Genomic DNA, 23,288 nt, shown 5'->3' with positions numbered 1-23,288 from the left:
ATGTGGAATGGAAAAAAGTCTGTCCTGGGGAACAGTGGCTAGTGGAGGCTCCAGTCTTTCCATGTCTATTGCTCAGGAGGGCTTCCTCTTGAGAGGTGGTTTGATATTGTGTTAAGAGCACAGATTTTAGAGCCTGACTGCCTGGGTTCAAATCCCAGCTATTGTCTTTTAGCCATGTGTAGCCTTGGGCAAGTTACTTAGCATCCTTGTGCTTCAGTTTATCTTTAGAAATGGGGATAACAGGAGTGTCATAAGAATTTTGTGAGGATGCAGTGGGTTAACATATGTAAACCTTTCAGAATAGTGCCTGTTCTGAATGTAATTATAAACTGATATTATTATTGCTATTCTTCTCCTAAGAAAGAAAGACTCATAGTCTCCAATAACATGATATAGTATGAAGACCTGAGTTTAGCTTTAACAGCCCAGCTAATATTTTACTAAAACACCAAACCAAATATTTGGGAAGATACATATATATATTTTTTTTTACAAAGATAATTTGGCCTTGGTTCATAATTGTTAGGCTACTTCTGGTAAGACTTTATGCATCCCCTTTTCTGCTCTTCTAAAGTTCCAATGAAAAGATTTCATATTCAAAATTGTATTATTTACTAATTTACACTGTGACTTAAAATAATATATCAAGGTTTAAAAGTTTAAGTCCATAAAATACTGTCTGTAGTCTGACCACAACTTTCAAAAAACACATAATACAGAATGCATGATATTTTAATTCTTTAGTCATATATCGAGGAATGATATTCCAAATTGTATTATTCATACAATGAATCAATAAAGCTTAACTTTTAAAAATGCTAAGATAAAGAAATTTTCCATGCCCAAGGCTCATGGTTAACTGTGCACATTAACATAAGTGCAAGAAAGCAAATCACATTTTATTATTTTTCACTTTGATGACAATAAATAAGCTACTTTGTGTGAAAACTAATATATCCTCATTCAAATGCTCTACTTTTACTCTCTGATTGCTGTCAGAGTTGCCCTGTGAGTGGAAAGTGGGTGTTAGCCAGATGACTGTAGACTATTCTCCGCGGGAAGAATTTGCTTAGATGATCATGTTTCTGAAAGGATATCAGGTGACTTACTTATGTGTGTAGGAAAAGGAAAGAAGAGTACAGAATATTCTATTTTTCCTGTCTTGTCATGAAACCTGGCTTAACTACCTGGCTTGTAGTTAAGCAGAAAAGAAACACCACTCTTTCTGATATTGTGTCCTAGCTCTTAACCTATTTTTACAGCTTTCCTTATGTACCGATACATTTTGAGTGTATGCTAAGGTCCCCTTTCATAGGTAACTCATGAAATTAGTGGTTGTTTGTAACAGTCATGCAATATCTGGGATAAAAGAAGATAATGCAATTAAAAGAAGAGAGAGGGAACAATACATCCCTCCACCTTTAATCCCCAGCACTGTTCCCATATGTCTGATAATGTATGGGTGCAAAGTGAGTTATCAAAGTTCATCACTGGAAGGCAGGAAGGATCTGGAACACCACTTCTACTCTGAAGGCTCTTCTATTAAATAAAATAGACGACACTGTTGCTGGGTTGGAAAAAATACACACCAAACATGGTTCTGTTTCTGAACTAACTTACTTTCCATTTGAGAAGGTAAAATACATGCATGTAAGCAGCTAAGTAACTTGTGAAAATTGATAGTCCAAAACATTCTACAAGGTAGATTTTATTCAAGGACAAAATAAGTGTTTTATCCATTTGGGAAAGGTGAGAGAGTGATCTGAGATGACTGTTTTTGAGAAAACAGGAGCCAATGTTTATGATAGGCATAGTGAAAGAGACAGGCATGGAAAGGTGGGGAAAATTGTGGCAGTGTGCATCGTGGTGAGAAAACAAAGGCTGTCAGTCACCTGGTTGGTGGTGCTGGCTGATTTATGAAAGCAGGAAATGGAAATAAATCTAGAAAGGTAAAGAGGGTCAAATTTTGGAGGGCTTTGGATGCAGGACAAGGGAAATCAAATTTTAGTCTATCAGCCAGAATGTAATTGAAAGCTTTTGAGCAATAAAATACGTGAAAACCTTTGTGTGTGTGTTTTAATAGGAGCTTTTGGTGGTGGCATTATGCATACATTTTCCTTCTAAAATATTTGTCTTATGTTTTCTACAAGTATATTTATGTTGACAGCAGGAGCAAATTAAGAAGTTAAAATAATGAATATATGAGGAATCTGTATTTCAGACAAACTACGTGTTGATGGTGTGTAGGATAATTGGATGTACTGGGGTTGGGGGAAGCTAAAACCTAAATCCCAGTCAACTCTTCGGAGTGACTACAGGTATGTATGCGCTGAAGTTATTCCTGTTATTGTCTATGAACTGTAAGAGTTATTTTATGTCATAAAAGGTTTAAGAAGCAGTAGTTATCAGGAATAATACAATCAAATATTTCTTTAAAAAAATTTAAAAATCTGTCATACATGCAACCAGCTGAATATATTTCACTTATGCTAAATTAGGTGTTCTACACAGGTTTTCCACCAAAACTTGTTGAAAATAGCATTTTGTTGCTATGACAACCTAGAACAGCAATTGGAAATTAGAACATTAAAGGTGAGACAGAAAAGACAGACAAATAGTTCATATTTAGCTAAATGGTATTTTTTTTTTTTTTTTTTGCGGTACGCGGGCCTCTCACTGTTGTGGCTTCTTCCGTTGCGGAGCACAGGCTCCGGATGCGCAGGCTCAGTGGCCATGTCTCCCGGGCCCAGCTGCTCCGCAACATGTGGGATCTTCCCGGACCGGGGCGCGAACCTGTGTCCCCTGCATTGGCAGGCGGACTTTCAACCACTGCGCCACCAGGGAAGCCCCTGGTATTCCTTTTTGATTTTTATAAATCCAGGGAGAAATTTGAAATTCTCAAGTGTTCAAAAGTGAATAGTTTCCCCTCTTAAAAGCGTATAGATTTAGAATGTCCAGTTATATTTGCATCATCTGCTGGTTATTAAATGACTCAACTACCCTTTATTTTTTTCTGAATCTCAAAAACTTTTTTCATCTATTTGAGCCTTGATTGCTTTTGGTAGATTCTGAACATTTTGATCCTTAGTTCAGGATACGATAGCTATTTATTGGTTGAAACTCTGGTTTTCAAAATGTGTTTTATGAATCCTACGTGTTCCACAAAATATATCTAAGGTTTCTTTGGAAGGAAGCATGGTCATTATGGCCACTTGGTTTAGGTGCTTTCTGTTTCTTTTAGATTTTACCTCAATGCCACGCTAGGAATTGCAGTTGTGGGGCTCAGCAAAGGAGTAGGTAGTTTCATAATTCAAAATGTTTGCAGCAATTTGATAAAAATACAATATTTTGCATCCTAATAATTTTGGCCTGAATTTCAGATAACCATTTGAACAATAAATGCACATTTTCTATTTATAGTTATAAGATATCCTCAGTATCTTACATTCAGATAGCAAACATTATATAAGAATACATACAGGTAGTGACATTTTATATTAACATTCAGATAGGTAAAACTTTATTGTGTAATTTCTATTTGTAGGATTTTGAAAACACTTAATTGAAGTCAACATTTATGAATTCCTAGGCACTGGGATACAGGATATTTATGACATGATATTATTTAATCTGCCCTAAAGGAAATTGATGTGTTTATATCAAGAGACATAATGTACCTAACTAACTATTGGAGAAGAAATATAGTATACCATTTTAAAAAATCAGAGCAGGAACATATTTTTTTTCTGGAAATTAAAAAATAAGCTTCATATAGGAGGTAACAGTCAATCAAAAAGCTGTGGACAGGCACTGTTCTGCGCAAAGTAGAACTTTGCCAGGCAAATCAGGATGTATGGTCACCATATTCGTGGAAGACATCACTGATGCAAGTATGTAGCTTTGTGGAGACAGTAAAACAAGACTTAGAGTCTCTAACATTCTCATCAAGGAATGTACATTTGAATCTTGGACTCATGTTCATTCTCTCTTAGAAAAAATATCTTCAGCTAAAATGTGGGTGACTGCAATTTCTGCAGAATAGGAAGGAAAGGTTTAAACTAAGATTCTTGAACGCAAGTGATGTGAATTATTCTTGAAAACCTCTCCCTTTGCAAGCTTAACATCTGTCAGTATCAGTAAAGAAAAGTAAGGTTTTGGAGGGTTCTTCAGACTTGTGGAGGCCTCCTTTCATTCCTGCCAGGGGATGGAGGAAATATGGTGGAGAGGAGACTGTCCCACCTGTGCTGGATGCCATATCCAAGGTCCCTCCCACACACCCCCACCACCCTCATTCCCGTAAGCCGAAAAGGAAAAGGGAGAAGTGCCAAAATCTGGCTTTAGGTGAAGACGAAAAACTTAATTCAGAGACTCGTTCATTCTTACACTTATTTACTTGATAAATATTTATCAGGCACCTACTGGTGGAAAATAAAACCAGCTCAGAATTTATAATCTAGGGGGGACAGACAAACGTTAAACAACCAAACAAGTACACCCTCAATTTTAACAGAAAAAAAGTACAATATGTGCTCCTTCAACGTTTGTTGAATGAGTAACGGATGTAGTCATAAAAATAAACTGCAAGAGAGATAAGCAGGGGTGGACTTGGATTATGTGGTCAGGGAAGGTCTTTCTGCAGATCTAGGCAGAAAGAGAAGGACGGTGTCTTCATTTCCTTTATGAGCAATCGTAAAGAGCTTCTTAGCACCCTGAACTCTGAAGTTGGGTTAGAGAAATCAATGTACAATCTGGGAGAAGACCCCAGCCTTCTAGTGACCCTCAACACGTGAGAGTAAGCTGGGTAAAGTAATCTGTTTAGGAGGGGTTGATGTAGATGGGTTGGGGAATGAGTTGGGGATGAAGATATCCAGGCCTACCTCTGTCCCCCATTTTGTTCCCAATATGTATTATTTTTATCAAAAATCATTAGGTTACATGCTAATTAGCCCCAGTGGAAATGAACCTGAATCCACAATGATCATCCCAGTTTTGTATTAAGAACTTTATATCTTTTTGCAACTGTTGTATTATTAGACTTCACAAATATTTAAAAATCTAAACCATTCTTTTTGTTTAGTATCAGAGTAAATGACTCCTACCTGTTAGAAAAGACAGGAGGTACTTAGCTAATAGAGTCATGATGATTTCTTGCCTCTCTGTTCTTGAAAGCTCTTGAAAATTAAGGCTGTCGTATGAATCTTATGTGTCCACTCTTTGGAGAGAAATATTATAGCATCAAATCCTTATGTAATATTGTCAGTTTATTTTTTCTGATATAAGAGATTTGACAATAGAAATGTACTAACTTTTGCTGTTTTTTTTCCCCTTTGTGTTCAGGTTTATTTTAAAAGTGCTTCTTTACAATGCAGAATATTTAGACTTTATTACACATAAATGATAACTTGTATATATATTTTTGATTTTTTTTTTTTTTTTTTTTTTTGCAGTACGCGGGCCTCTCACCGCTGCGGCCTCACCCTTTGCGGAGCACAGGCTCTGGAGGCGCAGGCCCAGCAGCCATGGCCCACAGACCCAGGCGCTCTGTGGCATGTGGGATCCTCCCGGACCGGGGCACGAACCCGCATCCCCTGCACCGGCAGGCGAACTCCCAACCACTGCGCCACCAGGGAAGCCCTTGTATATATATTTTTAAAAAGCGTAGTCTAGAGGATAGAGACTTTTATGGATGCCAGTAGCTACCAGTTACCTGACAGTTGTGTTCCTTGCTTTTTCTAAAATTTCCATTTTGCTGTGCTGCAGTGTACACATGCATTTCGCACATAAGCCTTTACCCTGAGAAACAGTGTATGAACAAATACGGAAGTGACAGATGTACCTCCAGAAGGATATTTAAATTGATTTTTTTGTCCTAAAACCTTTTTTTTTTCCCCCAAATTCTCTAACTTTATATGTCATTCCACATAACCCATTTTATTGCTATTATGGCTGCTCTGACACCATTGTTTTCTAGTCACTTGATATACTTGGAGAAACACTGAATATTTGTACACACAACAAAGGCATATTTTATGTTTTCTAGGTCTTTAGCTATTCCTCTTCCTATACAAGTTCCTTCTGAATAAAGTGGAGCACTTTTATAGGAGGAAATATGGGTTCATCAAATATTTATTTATAGGTTTATGGTCTCTTAGTTGTATTTTCTTTCACTCAAACTGGCACTCAGTTTTATTTTGCTTTGTTTGGATTTTACATTTATGTGGCATCTGCAATATATCGATCTGTTACTCACAGGATCATAGGAAAATTTTCCAGGACGCCTATTTTCTGATTAACTTGTAAATCAAATAAGGGAGTGGACCCATTTGTTATAAATTGACACTGTCTGTTTTCAGAGGAAGAAAGAGAGAGAAGGAGGGAGGGAAGGAGACGAAGGAAGGAAAAAAAAGTGTTAGATTTCCCTAACTTTAGAGTGAGAGAATTATAAAGCTGAAAAGGACTTTAGAAATAATCTACTTCAGTGATTCCCTACCTCTTTGACTATGATGCTCTATTTTTAACAAACATATTTTCCCATGACCCCACATAATAACAACTGTTCTTTCAGTAAATATTGACAAAAAACATGGGAAAAAAGTTTTATGAATTTATTGACATTTAAAAATTAAACTTGCATCTGTATACATCTGGAAAATTAGTGTGTATGTATTTATGTATATAATGACATCCTGGCTGGGGATGATTCTTAGTGCACATAAAGATTAAGATTTGAAAAATTTGTGAAATTTTTCTGGGGCCGAATCCCATTCAGTCAGGAAGCACAGAACTTCATCTCATTCTTTTTTTATATTTTACAAGTGAAAACCAAAAGAAATGAAGAAACTTGCCCAAGATCATATTAACTAAAATTTTGGATTAATGATTCTGCTAGCCAAATAATTTTTCCGTATTACAGTACTCAATAAGGAATTTGTCGATTACATACCTAGGTAATGCAGGCCGGATACTTGAAGTAGGGATGACTTTAGCTTATAGTTTTTTTTTTAGTTTAATTACCTCAATTTTGCTTGTTTGTATTAATGTATGTTAAGACCAGATTTAGTATTTCAGCCAAGATTAGAATAAAAAGTATTGGCCCATGGTAAATTGATAACAGTGGTACTGATTGCATTGCTTTCAGTTAATAAAGAAGCACTAAAAGGAAATTTTAATTTACTGATTTGATATTTAATTACACATTCACATAAATTCATATGATTCTTCAGATCTGATAACATATACTTCTAGTAATTGAGTTCCGTAAATTTTTTTTTTTTTTTTTTTTCCTTGCGTTATGCGGGCCTCTCACTGTTGTGGCCTCTCCCATTTGCGGAGCACAGGCTCCGGACGCGCAGGCCCAGCGGCCATGGCTCACGGGCCCAGCCGCTCCGCAGCATGTGGGATCCTCCCGAAACGGGGCACGAACCCGCGTCTCCTGCATCGGCAGGCGGACTCTCAAGCACTGCGCCACCAGGGAAGCCCCGTAAATATTTTTAACCCATCACCTGAATGGTCAAAACATGTAACAGACTCAAATAGTTCTTAAATTTAAACTTTTAAATGATAGGAAGGTAGTTTTTGGTAGTGTATATAATTCTTCATTAAATTTCAAACAGCATTATGAACAGTGAAGCTCCCTAAGATAGCCCTATAAAGACTAAGGCTTCTCCTGGGATTATGAGGAAGAGTAGAACTCGCTCTTGAATGAGGCAGGTCACGTATTCCATAGCACAGACATGGTTTGAAAAGAACAAGTAAATCTGGGGAATTTGACCAGCTGCTCATCCTTGCATTCAAGGCAGTCACAGGACTGCACAAATGCCAAGGTGTCACCTCTGAAGAATTGGGAGGAGAAACCTTGGATTCAATGGTCTCTTCCTGGAAGTGACAGCTAACCATTATGTAGAAAAAAAGAAACAGTTTTCACCTACTGCTGAAGTGGTTATATTGTAATAGGTTTATTTTTCACTTTCAAATATTTATTATGTCTTGGCAGTGTTATTGATAATGCTCAGGAGAATCATTTACCATCTTTAAAGTGTAATAGAATGAATAAACTAGTTACTATTGGATTCCAATAACATTTCAAATATATTAATATGAAGTTGTAATAATTTTAAATATAACAAATCCCCTTTGTAGCCATTGCAATGGACTGAATGTTTGTATCCCCCTCCATATTCTCATGTCAAAATCCTACTGCCCAATGAGATAGCATTAGGAGGTGGGGCCTTTGGGCAGTAATTAGGTCATGAGAGTGGAGGTCTCATAAATGTGACTAGTCCCCTTATAAAAGAGACCCCAGAGAGCTCTTCAGCTGTCTTTCCTGCATGTGAAGACCTAACCAGAAGTTGGCAGTCTGAAACCCAGAAGAGTGCCCTCTTTAGAACCCAACCATGCCAGTACCATGGTCTCCAATTTCCAGGCTTAAGAACTGTGACAAACAAATTTCTGTTGTTTGTAAGCTACCCGTCTATGGTACTTTGTTACAGCAGCCCGAACTGAGTAAGACAACCACATTTGTCACTTTTTGCTCTGGCACACATATGAGTGAACCCAGCTGAGGCTGAAGCCACTGTACAGAGCTGCCCAAGTGAGAAGCTACTGAGTGCAAATCAGTACCTGTAATTCAGACTGTCTGTTCCTGAGGCTTATTAATGGGCACACAAAACAGGTGCTCACTGAGAATTGCAGACGTTTGAAAAGGAATAGGGAGAATGAAGGAGGAGGTTGTATATTTGGGGCATACAGATTCCATAGTGTTTTATTAAGGGCCCTGATGTCACTTTCCAAGACTTTGGATTCCAGATATTGTTGCTTAGTTGATGTTTCAGAGCTTCTGGTGATGCAGTGGTTGACTCTGCCTGAGATTTCTTTGGGATCACTCTTGTTGAGATCACCTTTCTATTCTGGGCCTTGAAGAGTAATGTTTTAGGTTGTTGAATCAATGTTGAACTCCTTAGCCTAATCAGTTTGAAGTTCTCATTTGAGTTGTTTTTGTTTTGTTTTGTTTTTTTAAACTGGTCAAAGAATCTTGACTTGCAACAGACCTCTCTCCTGATTTGCCAGTCACCAGTCACATGGTCTTGTCACACCTTGGTTTCAGGGAATGTGAAAGCCCAGCTCTACACATGCACAAACATTCTTCACATAACTTCAGGTTCTCTTGGTTACTCTTGTGGGAGCCCTCATCTCCTGATTGATTCAAAAGCAGTTAAATTTCTGGGACTAAAATATGTTTGCTATGAGAAAGTCATTTGTCTCCTGTGATACCTTGTGCGTATTCACAGGAAAAAACAATGAAAGTCGTTTGTTTAAAAAATTAACATTTGTTGCTTTCCCCTGACTTTCCATAACTTTGTATTTTTGAAAAGGAATTTTGCTGACAATTTTAAGTTTGTCTCCTACTATATGCTATATTAAAAAAAAATTAAGATAGACACCCTCTGCCCCATACTCTTCAAAGAGAATACCAAGTACCACTAATATTGTATACTTGTGCTCTATGAATTTAATGATGATCCATCCAGATGTTTTCTAGTGATGGAGAAACAAATAAAGAACCTGGTCTTGTCAGCTGGTCTCCTCAAAAACATCATATCGGAAAAGAGCCTTTAATGATTTGTTCTGAGAAGTCAAACAGAAGTCAAACAGCTACCAGAATAACTGCTGAGTAGCCCTAATTAATGGGCGTGGCCACCCTGAACTGATATAATCATAGCCTAAAGATAAGAAACTATACTAGGAAGCCTGTGCAACCATATTGAGGATATAGTTATTAATATAGTTTGGATTTTCTGAAGTACGAAAACCATGGGGCTCCCCCTTGCCAATAATGGCTTCAAGGACTTGCCGGCTTTTTAGGCATTAGAGACATTTGGGGGGTTAGCCATATGTGGAAAATTACACCCAGTGCTTCTATGGTAATCCACTGGCATTCCTTCCCAAACAGGGACCTTTCCATGATAGCTCTGAGCCACATGATTATCTGGGAGTAGGATGGCATGAAAGGAGCTCCCATTCAGAGCCCTACCTAGTTCTTCAGGCACCTGGAGCAGTCATCCAGGTCATCAGCCAATGAGGATCATAACACTGAACCTGAAGGTGGCTAGAGAATTCCTGCAAAGATCCCTAATTCCTCATTCCTCCAGGCTAACCACGATACTCATTCACACTTCTTCCACTATAGCCTTTATACACACAGTCATCGTTACATTTCTTCCTCCACACTGGACTCTGAAGGCACCTGGAGCAAATTTCTGACTACAGTCATACCCAGTGACACTCTTTGACATGATTTACAGGGCTGAGCTTACATATACCTCCAATTGCTTTGAGGGCTTAATGTTTTTCATTTTCCGTTCAAGATCCCAGCAATACGTGTTTCTTTTGGACCTTTAGTTGGTGGAGAAACTCACAAAATCCATATCCTTTACATGATTTACCAATTGTCCATGGCCCTGGAATAAATTACCTTTAATAGTTGTATAAGGAAAATAAAGTAACAGACAATATTATAATTATTTTGGAATTCTGCTTTCTTGAGTAGGGTGGATTTAATAATCCTTAAGATCTTTCCAAGTGTTAGAATTTCTTGTTCTATATGACTTGTCTTTACTATAGAAGATTGACATTTTTTCCCTAAGAAAACCGTCCAACAAGTGTTGAGTGTATTTGTGGCTTATGAAAACAAAAGACAGGGAGGTGCTGTAAAAACCAAAGGATTTCAAAATCATTAAAACCAAAGGATTTCGTTTAACAAATCCTGGTGCATTTAAAGCAAGGTAATGGCAAAATACCAGTTCTACTGAAGCCCATTATGAGAGCCTCCTCAGGGTTCCTATCATGGACTAGATATAGATAAAACTCTCATGAACTGGTTTTCAATACTCCAGGAAAATGCAGCATCCTTGGGTGGACTGTTATTACAATAAAAACCAAGTCATATTATGGAAAAGTGCCTTTGTAGGTTTTAGAATGGTTTACTTCTGATGTAAATCCCAGGTCACTGATAGATGATTACAAAGAAATACATACCTTTGTGTCCAGGCAATTCCCAAGTATTCAGAAAATTTATTTTATGTTGATGGTTTTCCCTAGAGCTACAAAGACTGAGATTGAAATCAGTTGGGAAAACTGTTTCAAACATTCTCTTTAATTTACTCCTTGGCAACTTAGTCAAACAGCCTGCTTGGAAGTAATCTACTTGCAGAACCTAGGTGGAGAAAAACCTGCCACACTGTATAATTCACGGAGCATGTTTTGGCTCCCACTCCGCCAATCCATTTTAAATAGTGGCTAGTGCCCTGCATCTAGCAATACATATGAGCAAACAATTGAGCACAGAAAAAAAAAAAAAAGCGGCCCCACAACTTGGCATCCCCGTGGACATTAATCTTTGAGAAAATCAAATGGATCCAACTTTCGCCAGAGTTTAATAGCAAAGCTGTCACATTTTACACAAATGAGTATCCAGTCGGCTAGCGAATGGAAACAGGAAACCGGGAGGAGCTGAGGAGAGGAGGTGGGGCCGCTGACTGGACTGTTTGCAAAGTGGCTCCAGTTTTTAGGGGAGGGGCCAGGATGCTCCGCATGACAGGAGAGACGAAGTAGTTAAAAATTATTAGTCGCGAGGGGCTGGAACCTCGGCATGTGGGTATATAAGACGGCGCCTCCAGCGCAGAGCTGCTGCTTTGCTGTTGCGGGAGCCGCGACCAGGAGATCGCATGGGCCCAGCCCCTCACTTGCCAGAGGCCGAGGAGAGGCGCCAAGGGCGCGGTGGGGTCCAAATCGAGGCTCCTGCCTCACCTCTGGGATAGACACGGGACCCCCTAACATCTGTTGCCTCTCCCTAGACGCGCACCCTCAGGGTCGTGCGCTCTAGCCCGGCACACTCGCGCGCGGCACCAGCGCGCCCGGCGCCAGGTCTGGCCAGAGGCGATGCGTGCAGGGGGCCGGGCAGCCGGGTTCGGGCGGCCGGAGTAGGGCCCCGCGGGGAGGCAGGGAGGCAGTGGGGTTAGAGCCCCGGCTGCGCGGCTGGCAGAGGCCCCTTCGCTCCACGCCACACCTGCTGCCGCCGCCGCCGCCGCCGCCGCCGCCGCCGCGCCGCGATGAGCCGCGTGGTCTCGCTGTTGCTGGGCGCCGCACTGCTCTGCGGCCACGGGGCCTTGTGCCGCCGGGTGGTCAGCGGTGAGTCCGGGGCCGTCCGCCGAGAGCACGAGCCGGGAGAGGGGGCGGCGGGGCGCGAGGGCGGTGCGGACCGGCCTGTCCTGGGGTGGAGGCTCTCCGAGGGGTTGGAAACCCGTGCGGGGTAGGTAGGGGGCCGGAGAAGGCAGGGGGGAATTGATTGTATTCTGCTTTCTCCCCAGCCCCCCTAAACACACAGAAAAGTTGAACTGTTTTGGAAGCGCCAGGTTCAGTAGCTGAGAAGCGAGCCCCGCTTCATCCTGAGCAGTACAGCGTTGTCTAGGACTAATGTCGACTTTCTTTGTAAGAGAGTTGGCCGCAGGGTAGGGCTGGTACCTGTAGAAGGGGTGGGGTACGGCGTAGGCAGAGGGAGCCCAGAGACAGAGGAACTGCTGCAGAAATGCCATCCCCTGTCGTCCTGGCTCGACTTCAGTCCTCGCCCGCACAGGGTTCACTCAGATGATTTCCGAGACCAAACCTGTTCGCCGTGTGGGGCTCACAGACCCAGGGGCATGCAGCCTTTGTTCTCAGGAGGGCTGACAAAGACCAGGGGACTGGTCGTTGTGTGAGGACGCCTTTACACACCTCATTCCAAGTTGGGGACTTCTCAGAACATGAAGTCTGCTCGAGTTGGGTTGAGGTGTACATGGTCATCGATGCAGGTTTGTGCACACAGTAGGTGCCCAATTAGGTCGGTCGAGTCAGTGCAAGGGAAATGGATCGGAATTGGCAAGCTTCCCGGAGCTGGCTTTGATTTTTTCTTTTCCTTCCACTTTCATTGTCCTATTGTTGAGCAATTCGTATTGCATTCATTCTCCCTTACTTTTGGGGAAGGTCTCTTAAAAAACATGAAGATTCTCAAAAGCCTAGGATGAATGAATAGGACCTTACAGGAAAATTGAGCATAGCTATCCTTATTGAAATATCTTGTGATGCTAATTAAAGTGTTGCAATAAATATTTGTTGAATGTATGTGGGCATGTGTTTTAAGTGTGGGAAGTTTTTTAATGTAAAAAGCACGAGTTCCTTTTCACGTTCTGTGCATCTGTGTAACAGGTGTCACTAGAGGTAGAGGTAGATGACAGCTAACAGCAACTTAATCAGTAGTGAAACTAGACCTTTAGAAACTGGCATATTAAGCTTAATCGTTACTGATCTTCCCTCAGCAATGTGATGTTCTACATCTTCTGAATATAATCCTTCAATGTCTGGTTATCAGTCACTCTCCACTAACTTTTTGGCCCTCAGGAGACACTGGAATTAAATACATTGTGAAATGTCACTTGGAAGTGTGTGTTGCTTACATTTTTTTCAGGCTGTTATTATTATTCATTTATAAAATGAAAAGTTTCCAGTATCAAACAAGGATGTTACAAAAGCCACAGCATTAGATCCCATTCCCCCATTTTAGCTTAAAAATAAGTTCACCATAAAACTCATCTGAATGTGTAAATTACTTATCTGACTGCCCTTGTCTCTGTCAGATTTATTCTTGCAAATGAATTAACAACAGAGATCAGGCTTTGAGCATAAGGTGTTTCTTAAACACATAGAAACACTTCATTGACTTAAATAGTATCCACTAGGTATATTCTTATTGTATGCCTTAAACTTTGCAAAGGGAGAAAAAGAATACATAAAGTTAAAAAAAAAACTTGAAAAAATTGTTGATGAAAAGTTTATTTTGTGTTCTATTATTGCATAAATTGCTGCAAACCTTTTGCTCTGTTTTCCTATTAAGTATTTATAGGCATCTTGTAGGTGCCATCTGGAAAATTTCTAATTAACTGAACATGATCTATTTGATTTAACATAAATGATGATGTTTACTTGATATTAAAACAGTTATATTTTTCTTATGAATAATTTAATTGTCTTTGGCCTTACAAACTCACATTGAAATCTAACCATTAGAAATTGATTTGTGATTTTATCCTTTGAAGACTAATTTTTTACAATATGTATTTCAGCCATAATGGCATGAGTACAGAGGAGTTTAAAGCCTGACATTTTGGAAGAAGTAGGTCTAATGTCTCCCTGGTTGATGTTAAGCTTTGAGAAGTACATAAACTTTTTCATGCCGTTAGGGACCATTTATCAAAATTCTACTCAGCTGTCTGTCAAGTGAAACAAACTCTTTGGGGCCATTATTAGGAGCATACTTACAATATATGGAATACATTTTCTAATTATTGAATATCAGCACAACCATTTATAATTTCTATTCAGTGTACCAAAATAATTACTGCAGAAACAAAGATAGGAACTCTCAAAATAATGCTTTATAGCAATTCTCATTTTAGTACTTTATTCAATAAGATACTTTCTGATACTTTTAACTACACCACCCTTTTTAAAGTTGAGAGCATTATTTATAAATGAAGTGAAAATATTTAAATGAGAAATAACATTTCAAACATCATCATAATCTGCCCCATAAGATTTAATAGCAGCTAGCAGTAATAGAAAAGTATTTGTGTAGATTACTGGCTGTGCTTATTTTGATTCATGGATATGCAATAAAAATATAAACTATAAGCATAATGATCAAAGATTTTTTAGTGAATTTGTGATTCTAACTTGGGAACTACTTTTAAGGTCTTGGACCTCTACTGATTTGTTGTACACCCAGATGTGTAGAGGATATCTCTGGGGTCTGCCATCATTTAAATCTGTGAAGTGACTGGTGGGTAATGACACCTTCTTTAGAACAAAGGTAAGAGGATTTTACTTTTGGGTATAAGGATACATATGAAAAAGAGGAGTTCAAAATTCAGGTCTCTGAGATGGGAGGATATGTTTGAAGAGCACATGCATATTCTTAAGCATTTGAAGTGTTTTGAAGTAATGTGTGTGTTTGTTTTTACTTTCTCTTTTTAGTGCACACAGCAGTGATCCATCAACCTGTTTATGCTGCAAAAAGCATTAAGTGTATTTCATGGTACCTCCACATTTTTGCAGAACACTTTAATATGTATTAATTTGAACTTATTTAAATTGGCAAACATTTTATTTAGAAGACTGGGCGATTTAGACACTTCTGTTTTGATCATGCGAATGCCACAGAATATTGCAAAATCATGGGTGGTGACCAGTAACCTAGATCAATATAATAGCAAGGGAGATACAAAAACTTTTTAAAATTAAAAAGAAAAAACTGCTGAGCGTATTCCAGCCTATGGTACTATTTTCCATGACATCATCAAAAGCATAAAGTGATGACCGTGCAGTTTTCAGAGATGCAATTACTTTAAGTATCTCTTGGGCAAGAAAGGAACAAATTAATCTTATTACCAGTCAGGTAATAAACTACACATTCACCATAGCCATTAATCCTTAATGGCTGTTTTTCATCATTTTTTGGTTTTGTTTTTGTAATTCTTTTTCTGGAAGATGGCAATATCTGTTACATTAACATTAGAAAGTGGACAGTGTTGTATAAATGTGTCCAAAGTGGAAATTCAGCTGATGGCCTCACTAGCAATTTTACTTCCTCCAACCTTCTCTCTTCTGTTAGGTACTTTGCACACAGGTGGACGGATGGACACAAGATTGTTTCTTTCACTGTTTTAACATATTACTGATAATGTAACACAGCCTGACAATTTGACTAAAGTTATACTCCTTGTAATTGGGAAAAAGTTCAGTTTGGACCTTGTTTGTTTTACTTGGAAAATAGAAGGGCTAGATAAAAAAGTCATTAAGGACATAAAGGGTCTGACAATCTGAGATAGATGTTCCAATATGGATCCTGTGTCTAAATGTTCAGTAAAAGAAAATCTACATTCTGCTTAGAAACAAACCCTCAATGTACAACCCCTAGTATATGTTAGCGATCCGGTAACAATGCTGAACATGGTAACGTAGGTCATAGTAATAATGTACATATTAATCAATCCCTTTATTCATGAAATTCTTCACCTTAGAAAAATATATCTGAGACCTCCCTGGAGGCAGCATAGAAATCTGGGGACAAGTATGAACTGTGGCGCCAGTCTGCTTGGTTCTAAACCCTTTACCATTTATGAGCCATGTGAGTTTGGCAAATTATTTAACTTTTCTACGCCTCCCTTCCCTCATTTTTAAAATGGGATGAAAGCACCTTCATCACAGAGTTGTTGCAGGGTTAAAGGGGTTCAAACACAGTAGTGCAGGTTGTTTCACGGACACAGCTGCTGGCCAGGAAGCTGGGAGAGGGCGCTCAATGCGGCAGTCCCCGTGCCTGCAGCTGAGGCAACCTGGAGGGAAGCATAACTTTTTCAAGCTGAGCAGCCTGTATCACCAGGAGAGATCATCTTTCCTAATTTACCCAAAGGTGTGGATTGTGCTAGCAGTGAGGCCCTGCACACTAAACTATTGATAAATGTCAGGCTTTTTTTTTTTTTTTTTTTTTTTTGGCCGTGCCGCGTGGCATGTGGGACTTAGTTCACTGACCAGGGATTGAACCCGTGTCCCCTGCAGCGGAAGCGCAGAGTCTTAACCACTGGACAACCAGGGAAGACCCCTGTCAGGCTATTATTATTGTCATTATTTCTTTAAAACTCCTAACCACTCTCACTTTTTAGGTGAGAAAACTGAGGTCAGGAAAGTTTAAATAATGTCCCCAATGTCCCCACAGTTCCAGTACAGTTCTGGGATTCCAAGCCAGCTCTTAGTGATTGAATGCTTGAATTCTTCACTCACACAGTTTACAATTTATCTACTTGGTTTACAATTTATTATCTAGATCTTGATTTCAAATACTGGATTAAAAAAATAAATTTCATCCCCTTCTCAGAAAGTTTGTGATATTTCCCAGGTGGAGACGTAGGGCTTGCAGATGCCACCATCATGCAAACAATGACCAAGACTACAGTTTTGGTTGTTTATCAATATAGGAAAACGGATTCCAGCACAATCTTAATAGTGCGCTATGCAATTCATTGCATTATAAAATCTCTTGCAAAAATAAAATTTATTTTAACAAAACATTTTTATAATGAAAAAGTCTTAAAAAGTAGGTGTAATATTGAACACTGAAAGCAGAATACTTATGTCTGAGAGCATTCCCATTTTTAGTTTGAAAGTTTTACTACTGGAGGTCATGTCACATTGTATGTTGTAGTTGCAGCATATTTATTCCTTTGATTTTGAGTAGAGTAAGAAAGAATTATGAAAAACTAATTATTCTGTGGGATTCTAGTAAAATGTCCGAAGTCTGGTCAGTCTGCTTTGGGGAAGATTTATCATATAGGTCCTCTTTTGTACAACTGTTTTTTTCTTTGTAACTAAAGGTAGATCATAACTGAACAACAGGAATTCATAATAAATCTTCCATGTTTTTACTGAAAAATATGATATAAATTCAATGCTTAGTTAATGTTGACAATATATGATTATAGTGTGAGGTATAAGAAAAATGTTCTTACTTTCACAACTAAATGAAGACTCAACTTCCAGAAAATTGATAAATAAAAGCAAAACAAAGCCAAGTCATAGATCCTTTCTATTCAGGAAGAAAAAAGTAAACTGCCATGACTATGAGTTTGGCCCTGCTTTTACATTGTTGCTAAAAGCATCGAAAACTCTGCCAATATTTAGCTCTAAAGGAATTTTCATGACTAAGAAAAAGGACAGAATTATCTATGCATAGAAATAGTAGCAGAATCTTAGCTGTGATAATGATAGGAATGTTTATTTTAGTAGGCGATACTGAAAATTATCTCTAAATTAAAGTGCATGTGTATGTATGTAGTTGTGTGTGAGTGTGCGTGTGTGCATGTGTGTATGTATGCAACCAGGAGGTGTAGAATACTGGGTGAAAGGTCTTTCTTGCACATAAGCCAACAATCAAGGGAGGTTTCCCACTACAGGTGTTAGGTAACATTTAGTAAATTATTGTTAGACAGTATCAAGGTAGCCTTAGTGTGATAAAAACTACTATATGGTTATCTGAATATTTATCTGAATATTTTATGGGTGGTAGGATAGTAGATGGAAGATTAGATGTAGTAGAGGGAAGACTAGCTTTCTGCTGGTCAAAATAGTCGATGGAAGATTTTATCTGAATATAATATTTAAAAGTAAGAGAAAAGGAAATTCTCCATGTGATCTCACAGAATGAGAAAGGAGCTAATTATAAGGGTTCCCTAAGAAGATTAGCCTTTACCGAAGTGGGAAAGTTTCTTTGAGAAGATCTGTATTAATGGGACTTTTCTGGGAATTAGGGCAACATTTGTTTCCCAGTTGTTGGGAGTTCCACTGCTGTTGCAGCCAAGTGTGATCAGCTGAAATGGTGGTGAGCAGTTCAGTAGCTGCTGCTTCTGCTGATTTTGCTGCAACTTGGACCAAATTTGCACCATAAGGTGGAAATCAGTAGTAAAAGAGAATTGGATATGAAGAAATTCCCAGTGTCAGCTTTAACTGATTTTATATAGAGATACTATAAAAACTACAGTGTATCTATAATTTCCTTAAAACTGCTTTGCTAGATCTGAACTGCTAGTGACTTTTCAGTTTAAAATTTATGGACACAGCTGATATTCAGGTAATGCACTTTGGAGTTAATATCTGTCTGTAGTTGGTAATTGGCCACCGTTCTGATCCTCTGAGACTCCCCCTGCTATGCAGCCACCACAGTCTGCATCCCCTCATCTAAGACCCTTGGACCACTCCATCATCCACAGCCAAAGAGAGGATGCCCGGCATAGAGAGTGCCAAGGCTGGCTGTGATCCAGGGCTTGTGCAGTATTAGTTCTTAATTATTTTAAATATAATCCCTGTCTATAGATTTTTCTTTAGTTATTATTGTTATTATTATTTCTCTACAGACTAACATTTATCTACAGATTGACATTCCTAGTACCTAATAGTGATATTAGGAATTTCTACAAGACACTTAAAGCTCTCTTATGTATTTAATTAGAAGTGCTATTTTAATTTTATAAATAAGGTAATTTTCACCATCATTCTTGTATTCTCACCATAAGTAAGAAATCTCTGCTGCATTTGTTTTTAGTACGTCAAAGATAATGAGACGAGACTTCTAGCATATATGTCATACCTAGGCATTTTCCGAACTTGTGCTGGCTTTGTTACATAAATAATTTTTACTCATTAAAACTTCTGGCTAATCTGTTTTTTTTTTTTTTTTTAATTTGGCTTCTTTCTGTTATCTTGCAAAACAGTCTCATTGGACAACTTAATATTTCACAAGTGCTGGAATCAAATTGAAGTCTGAGAGTTCTTGGAGTAAAAAACTGAACAAACGGAAAACTCAAGGGAATGTAGTCCAGATATATTTTGAGACTTAGAAATATGAAAAAGATGTAGAAGATAAAAATGGAAACAGAGCTTTGCTTTAAAAATACAGGTATAAAAATCACTAGGCTTAATGGCATTGCTAGAGTATTTCCAGGAACAACCATTTTAAACAATGAAGACATCACAAACCCTAATAATAAATTAGGAGAAATTTAAAAATAATAATAATTTTATTAGGATCAACCATTTGGACTTCCATGGTCATCTCTCCAGAATTATTTGTTTCAGACTGGTTTGTCCTCTTGATGTCTCTTTAATTCCAGTTTCCCCGTGGTCACTCATATGAGCCTGTTATTTTTCATTAACAATTAGTTGGGGCAGTCTCTTAATTTGTTCTTATTATTCAGTGTGTTGCTCCTGGGTCCAGATCACAGTTAATGAGACAAAGAGGACAACTGGCTGTCTTGCTTGCATTGCTGGAACTGCTCTGTTATTAGTTGGCTGTTCTCAGCAGTGTCAACTTATTGAATGCCTGTTACTCAAACACTGTTGTGAAGTTAATGGCCTTCCGCTGATTTCTGCTCCCTCCTGCCTCTAAGTGTCATCACCGGTCATTAATTGCTGATTCTGGGGGAGAATGGATGTGATACCGACGCTGGCTCAGTGTGATGTACTGTAATTAAGAGTACAAAGCTTGAATGCTTTACTTTTTTTGCCAATGTTTAAATATAATACACCCCCCAGCCCTCCACTACTGTCAAATTTTCTTGATCGGCTACAAAATTAAATGCATAGTGAAAAAGCCTTCAATCCCAACAAGAATTGTAAGCAGTGAAACTATGCCTTGATTTCTTAGCATGAAGTAATTGCCTTAATTTTACATAAAATGCTAGATAGTCTATTTTCCAAGGTCAAACCTCAAGCTGAAATCAGAGGGACTAAAAGGGTAGTGGAAGCTGTGGACAGCAGGCTGGGGTTAGGGAATAGTGACAGAGAGGGATCCATGGCAGTTTTGAAAGTTGACAGCAGAGATCAGAGGTGAACCAAGGAAGCTAATGAAAAACAAAACAAAACAGCATGACTGTCCTGGAGATTGCGTCTATAATCTTGACATACCAAATACTGGTGGTAAAAAGAGGCAGGTGTAAACAGTACAATAATAGGAATTCCACTGCTAAATCCTGTACACTGTAATATCCCTGTTATATATATGGCTGTATTATGACCCAATATAATCATTCATATTTGTAGTTATGTCACTAATTGGAATATTCATTGTGCTCAATTCCTAGAGGTATGTGAAATTCAATTTTAAGAGCGCTTTTAAGTCAAACTTTCATTGCCTATGTATTTAAGTCTTCACTGATGTAGTCTGAGCAGAAGTATAGTGATGTCACAGCAATGAAGCTTGATAATAAAAGGTGATATTTCATTAAGAGGTCTCAAGAATTATTTTAAGCTTAACTTGTGGTTCCATTTAATATCTTGACACAAGTTTATATTCTCTGTATAGTGACTTCTAAAATCATTAATAGATATCAGGATAGATGGTTAAACTGAGTGCTGTAAATTATAAAAACCTTTAAAATACCAGTGAAAATAAAAATTACATTTTCAATTTCACCTCCAAATTCTGAGTATTCTATAAGTACTCTAGAAGGTTAACCTATCACTTCTAATACAATATTATATTAATAAATTGTTTTTTTAAAGTTTATTTATTTTTGGCTGTGTTGGGTCTTCATTGCTGTATGTGGGCTTTCTCTAATTGCTGAGAGCGTGGGCTACTTTTCGTTGCAGTGCATGGGCTTCTCACTGCGGTGGCTTCTCTTGTTATGGAGCACGGGCTCTAGGCGCATGGACTTCAGTAGTTGTGGCACGTGGCCTCAGTAGTTGTGGCACATGGGCTTAGTTGCTCCACAGCACATGGGATCTTCCTGGACCAGGGCTCGAACCCGTGTCCCCAGCATTGGCAGGCAGATTCTTAACCACTGCGCCACCAGGAAAGTCCCCAATAAATTGTTTATCATTAGCATTACCTTCATTCTGACTTCTGTTAACTTTCAATTTTAATGTATTTGCTCTCAGATATATACAATGAAAACAAATATTTACACCTTAAATTTGCCACTTTATTTAAATTTCAATTATTTAAATGTATTCACTTCATGATACCTTATGTAAATTTGCTTTTTTTACTTGTTTTTAATAATTCCTTTATGAATTATGATTCTTATTTCATAATTTTGACCTTTTAGCTTCCTTTACTGTGTATACCTGACATTTTTTTTTAGCTACTTTCACTCGCTCTGGTGTCAGTTTACAAAATCTAAGCCAGGAGAATTATGACTTCCCTTTACAAAAATTTCCTTGATATACTGTGTTTAAAAGTTTATGTTACAAGTTTATTAGGGAATCAATTTGCTTTTGTAAATTGCAATGAGAATCTAGAAAATAAACTTTATGCAATGGTTCAATGGGAGAAGCATTCTTGGCAGATTGTTTCTGTTTTGATTGGTTCTTTCATTTTAATTTGTAGTGAGTAGCATTATGAATATAGTTCAGATAATCAGTACATGGGCATCTTTTTTCTTCAGGCCAAAAGGTATGTTTTGCTGATTTCAAACATCCCTGCTACAAGATGGCCTACTTCCATGAGCTATCCAGCCGAGTGAGCTTTCAGGAGGCACGCCTGGCTTGTGAGAGCGAAGGGGGAGTCCTTCTCAGCCTTGAGAATGAAGCAGAACAGAAGTTAATAGAAAGCATGTTGCAAAACCTGACAAAGCCAGGAACCGGAATTTCTGATGGTGATTTCTGGATAGGGCTTTGGAGAAATGGAGAGGGGCAAACATCTGGTGCCTGCCCAGATCTCTACCAGTGGTCCGATGGAAGCAGTTCCCAGTACCGGTGAGTAGGGATCCTGAGGACGCAAAGGGGGGTACTCAGACGGCAGAGGACAAAGGGAGATTTCTGTTATCTGTAGAGGATGTCAGAATAGAACAGGCGAAGTCACTGAGAAGTGTTCCTGCTGCTCTGTACTTGGCAGAAACTGGTATACTGATGAACCTTCCTGTGGAAGTGAAAAGTGTGTTGTGATGTATCATCAGCCAACAGCCAATCCTGGCCTTGGGGGTCCCTACCTTTACCAGTGGAATGATGACAGGTGCAACATGAAGCACAATTACATCTGCAAGTATGAACCAGGTAGGAAGCATTGTAAGTCCGCAGGAGCAGATTTTGTGGATATCTGCTTATATTAAGTTTTATCTTTAACCTTCACTACCTTTGGCTCGTTTTGTTTTTCTGCTGTGAAACATGGAATTACTTTGCAGTTTGATGACAGAGTATTGAAGCACACTAGGCTATAAAGCAAACTGCCCTATGAGTTAAATAGAAGGGAGCAACTAGAAAACATCCAGAGGGGTTTTTTTTTAAGAGAAAATAATTATTTCTATATTAAGGCCAAACTGTGTTTTTGTAAACAGATTTTATGAAGAATAAATATCTATTTAAAAATATTTCAAAACTTAGTATAGTGTGTGTGAAGTAGGTGTAAGACACCAAAGCACCTGTAGGTTTACACATCTGATCAGTAGTTCTTTAGATCTTCTGGTGAATTTAAGGGAAGCAAGCAACATTCTCCTGGGACATTAGCTTATCATTTCATGACGTGATACTTGGTTTGTGCTCCTCAGTGAAAGTCAGAAGGTCAGAGAACCATGGTGCAGAAAAGTAGGGGCATGTGCCTCGTTCTCCGCGTGATCCTCATTCTTTGGAATATGCCTTGGCAGGCAGTTCGCTTTTGTTTGAAGTCTCCAACTTATTGCCGTATGGAGCACGTGGGAAGATCGCACTGACCTGAG

The 23,288-nt window shown here is 38.6% G+C and overlaps 1 protein-coding gene across 3 annotated transcripts in view; it reads left to right on the top strand.

The window, feature by feature from the left end:
• The first annotated feature begins 12,107 nt into the window (after window positions 1–12,107).
• CHODL (chondrolectin) overlaps window positions 12,108–23,288 on the top strand; it is a 19,949-nt gene continuing 8,768 nt past the window's right edge. The window contains exons 1-4 of one of the 3 annotated variants that reach the window (XM_007466975.1): window positions 18,661–18,666; window positions 20,170–20,181; window positions 22,023–22,332; window positions 22,472–22,629. In XM_007466975.1, the coding sequence (XP_007467037.1) occupies window positions 22,067–22,332; window positions 22,472–22,629 (424 nt within the window). In that variant the 5' untranslated portion in view covers window positions 18,661–18,666; window positions 20,170–20,181; window positions 22,023–22,066. Of the gene's footprint in view, window positions 12,187–12,769; window positions 12,859–18,660; window positions 18,667–20,169; window positions 20,182–22,022; window positions 22,333–22,471; window positions 22,630–23,288 lie in introns of those variants that run through there. The other 2 variants (XM_007466974.1, XM_007466973.1) reach the window with 2 other exon arrangements.

This window comes from Lipotes vexillifer, unplaced genomic scaffold, assembly GCF_000442215.2.
Source record: "Lipotes vexillifer unplaced genomic scaffold, Lipotes_vexillifer_v1.1 scaffold675, whole genome shotgun sequence".
Lineage (NCBI taxonomy): Eukaryota > Metazoa > Chordata > Mammalia > Artiodactyla > Lipotidae > Lipotes > Lipotes vexillifer.
This window is presented reverse-complemented; position numbering and strand designations above follow the sequence as displayed.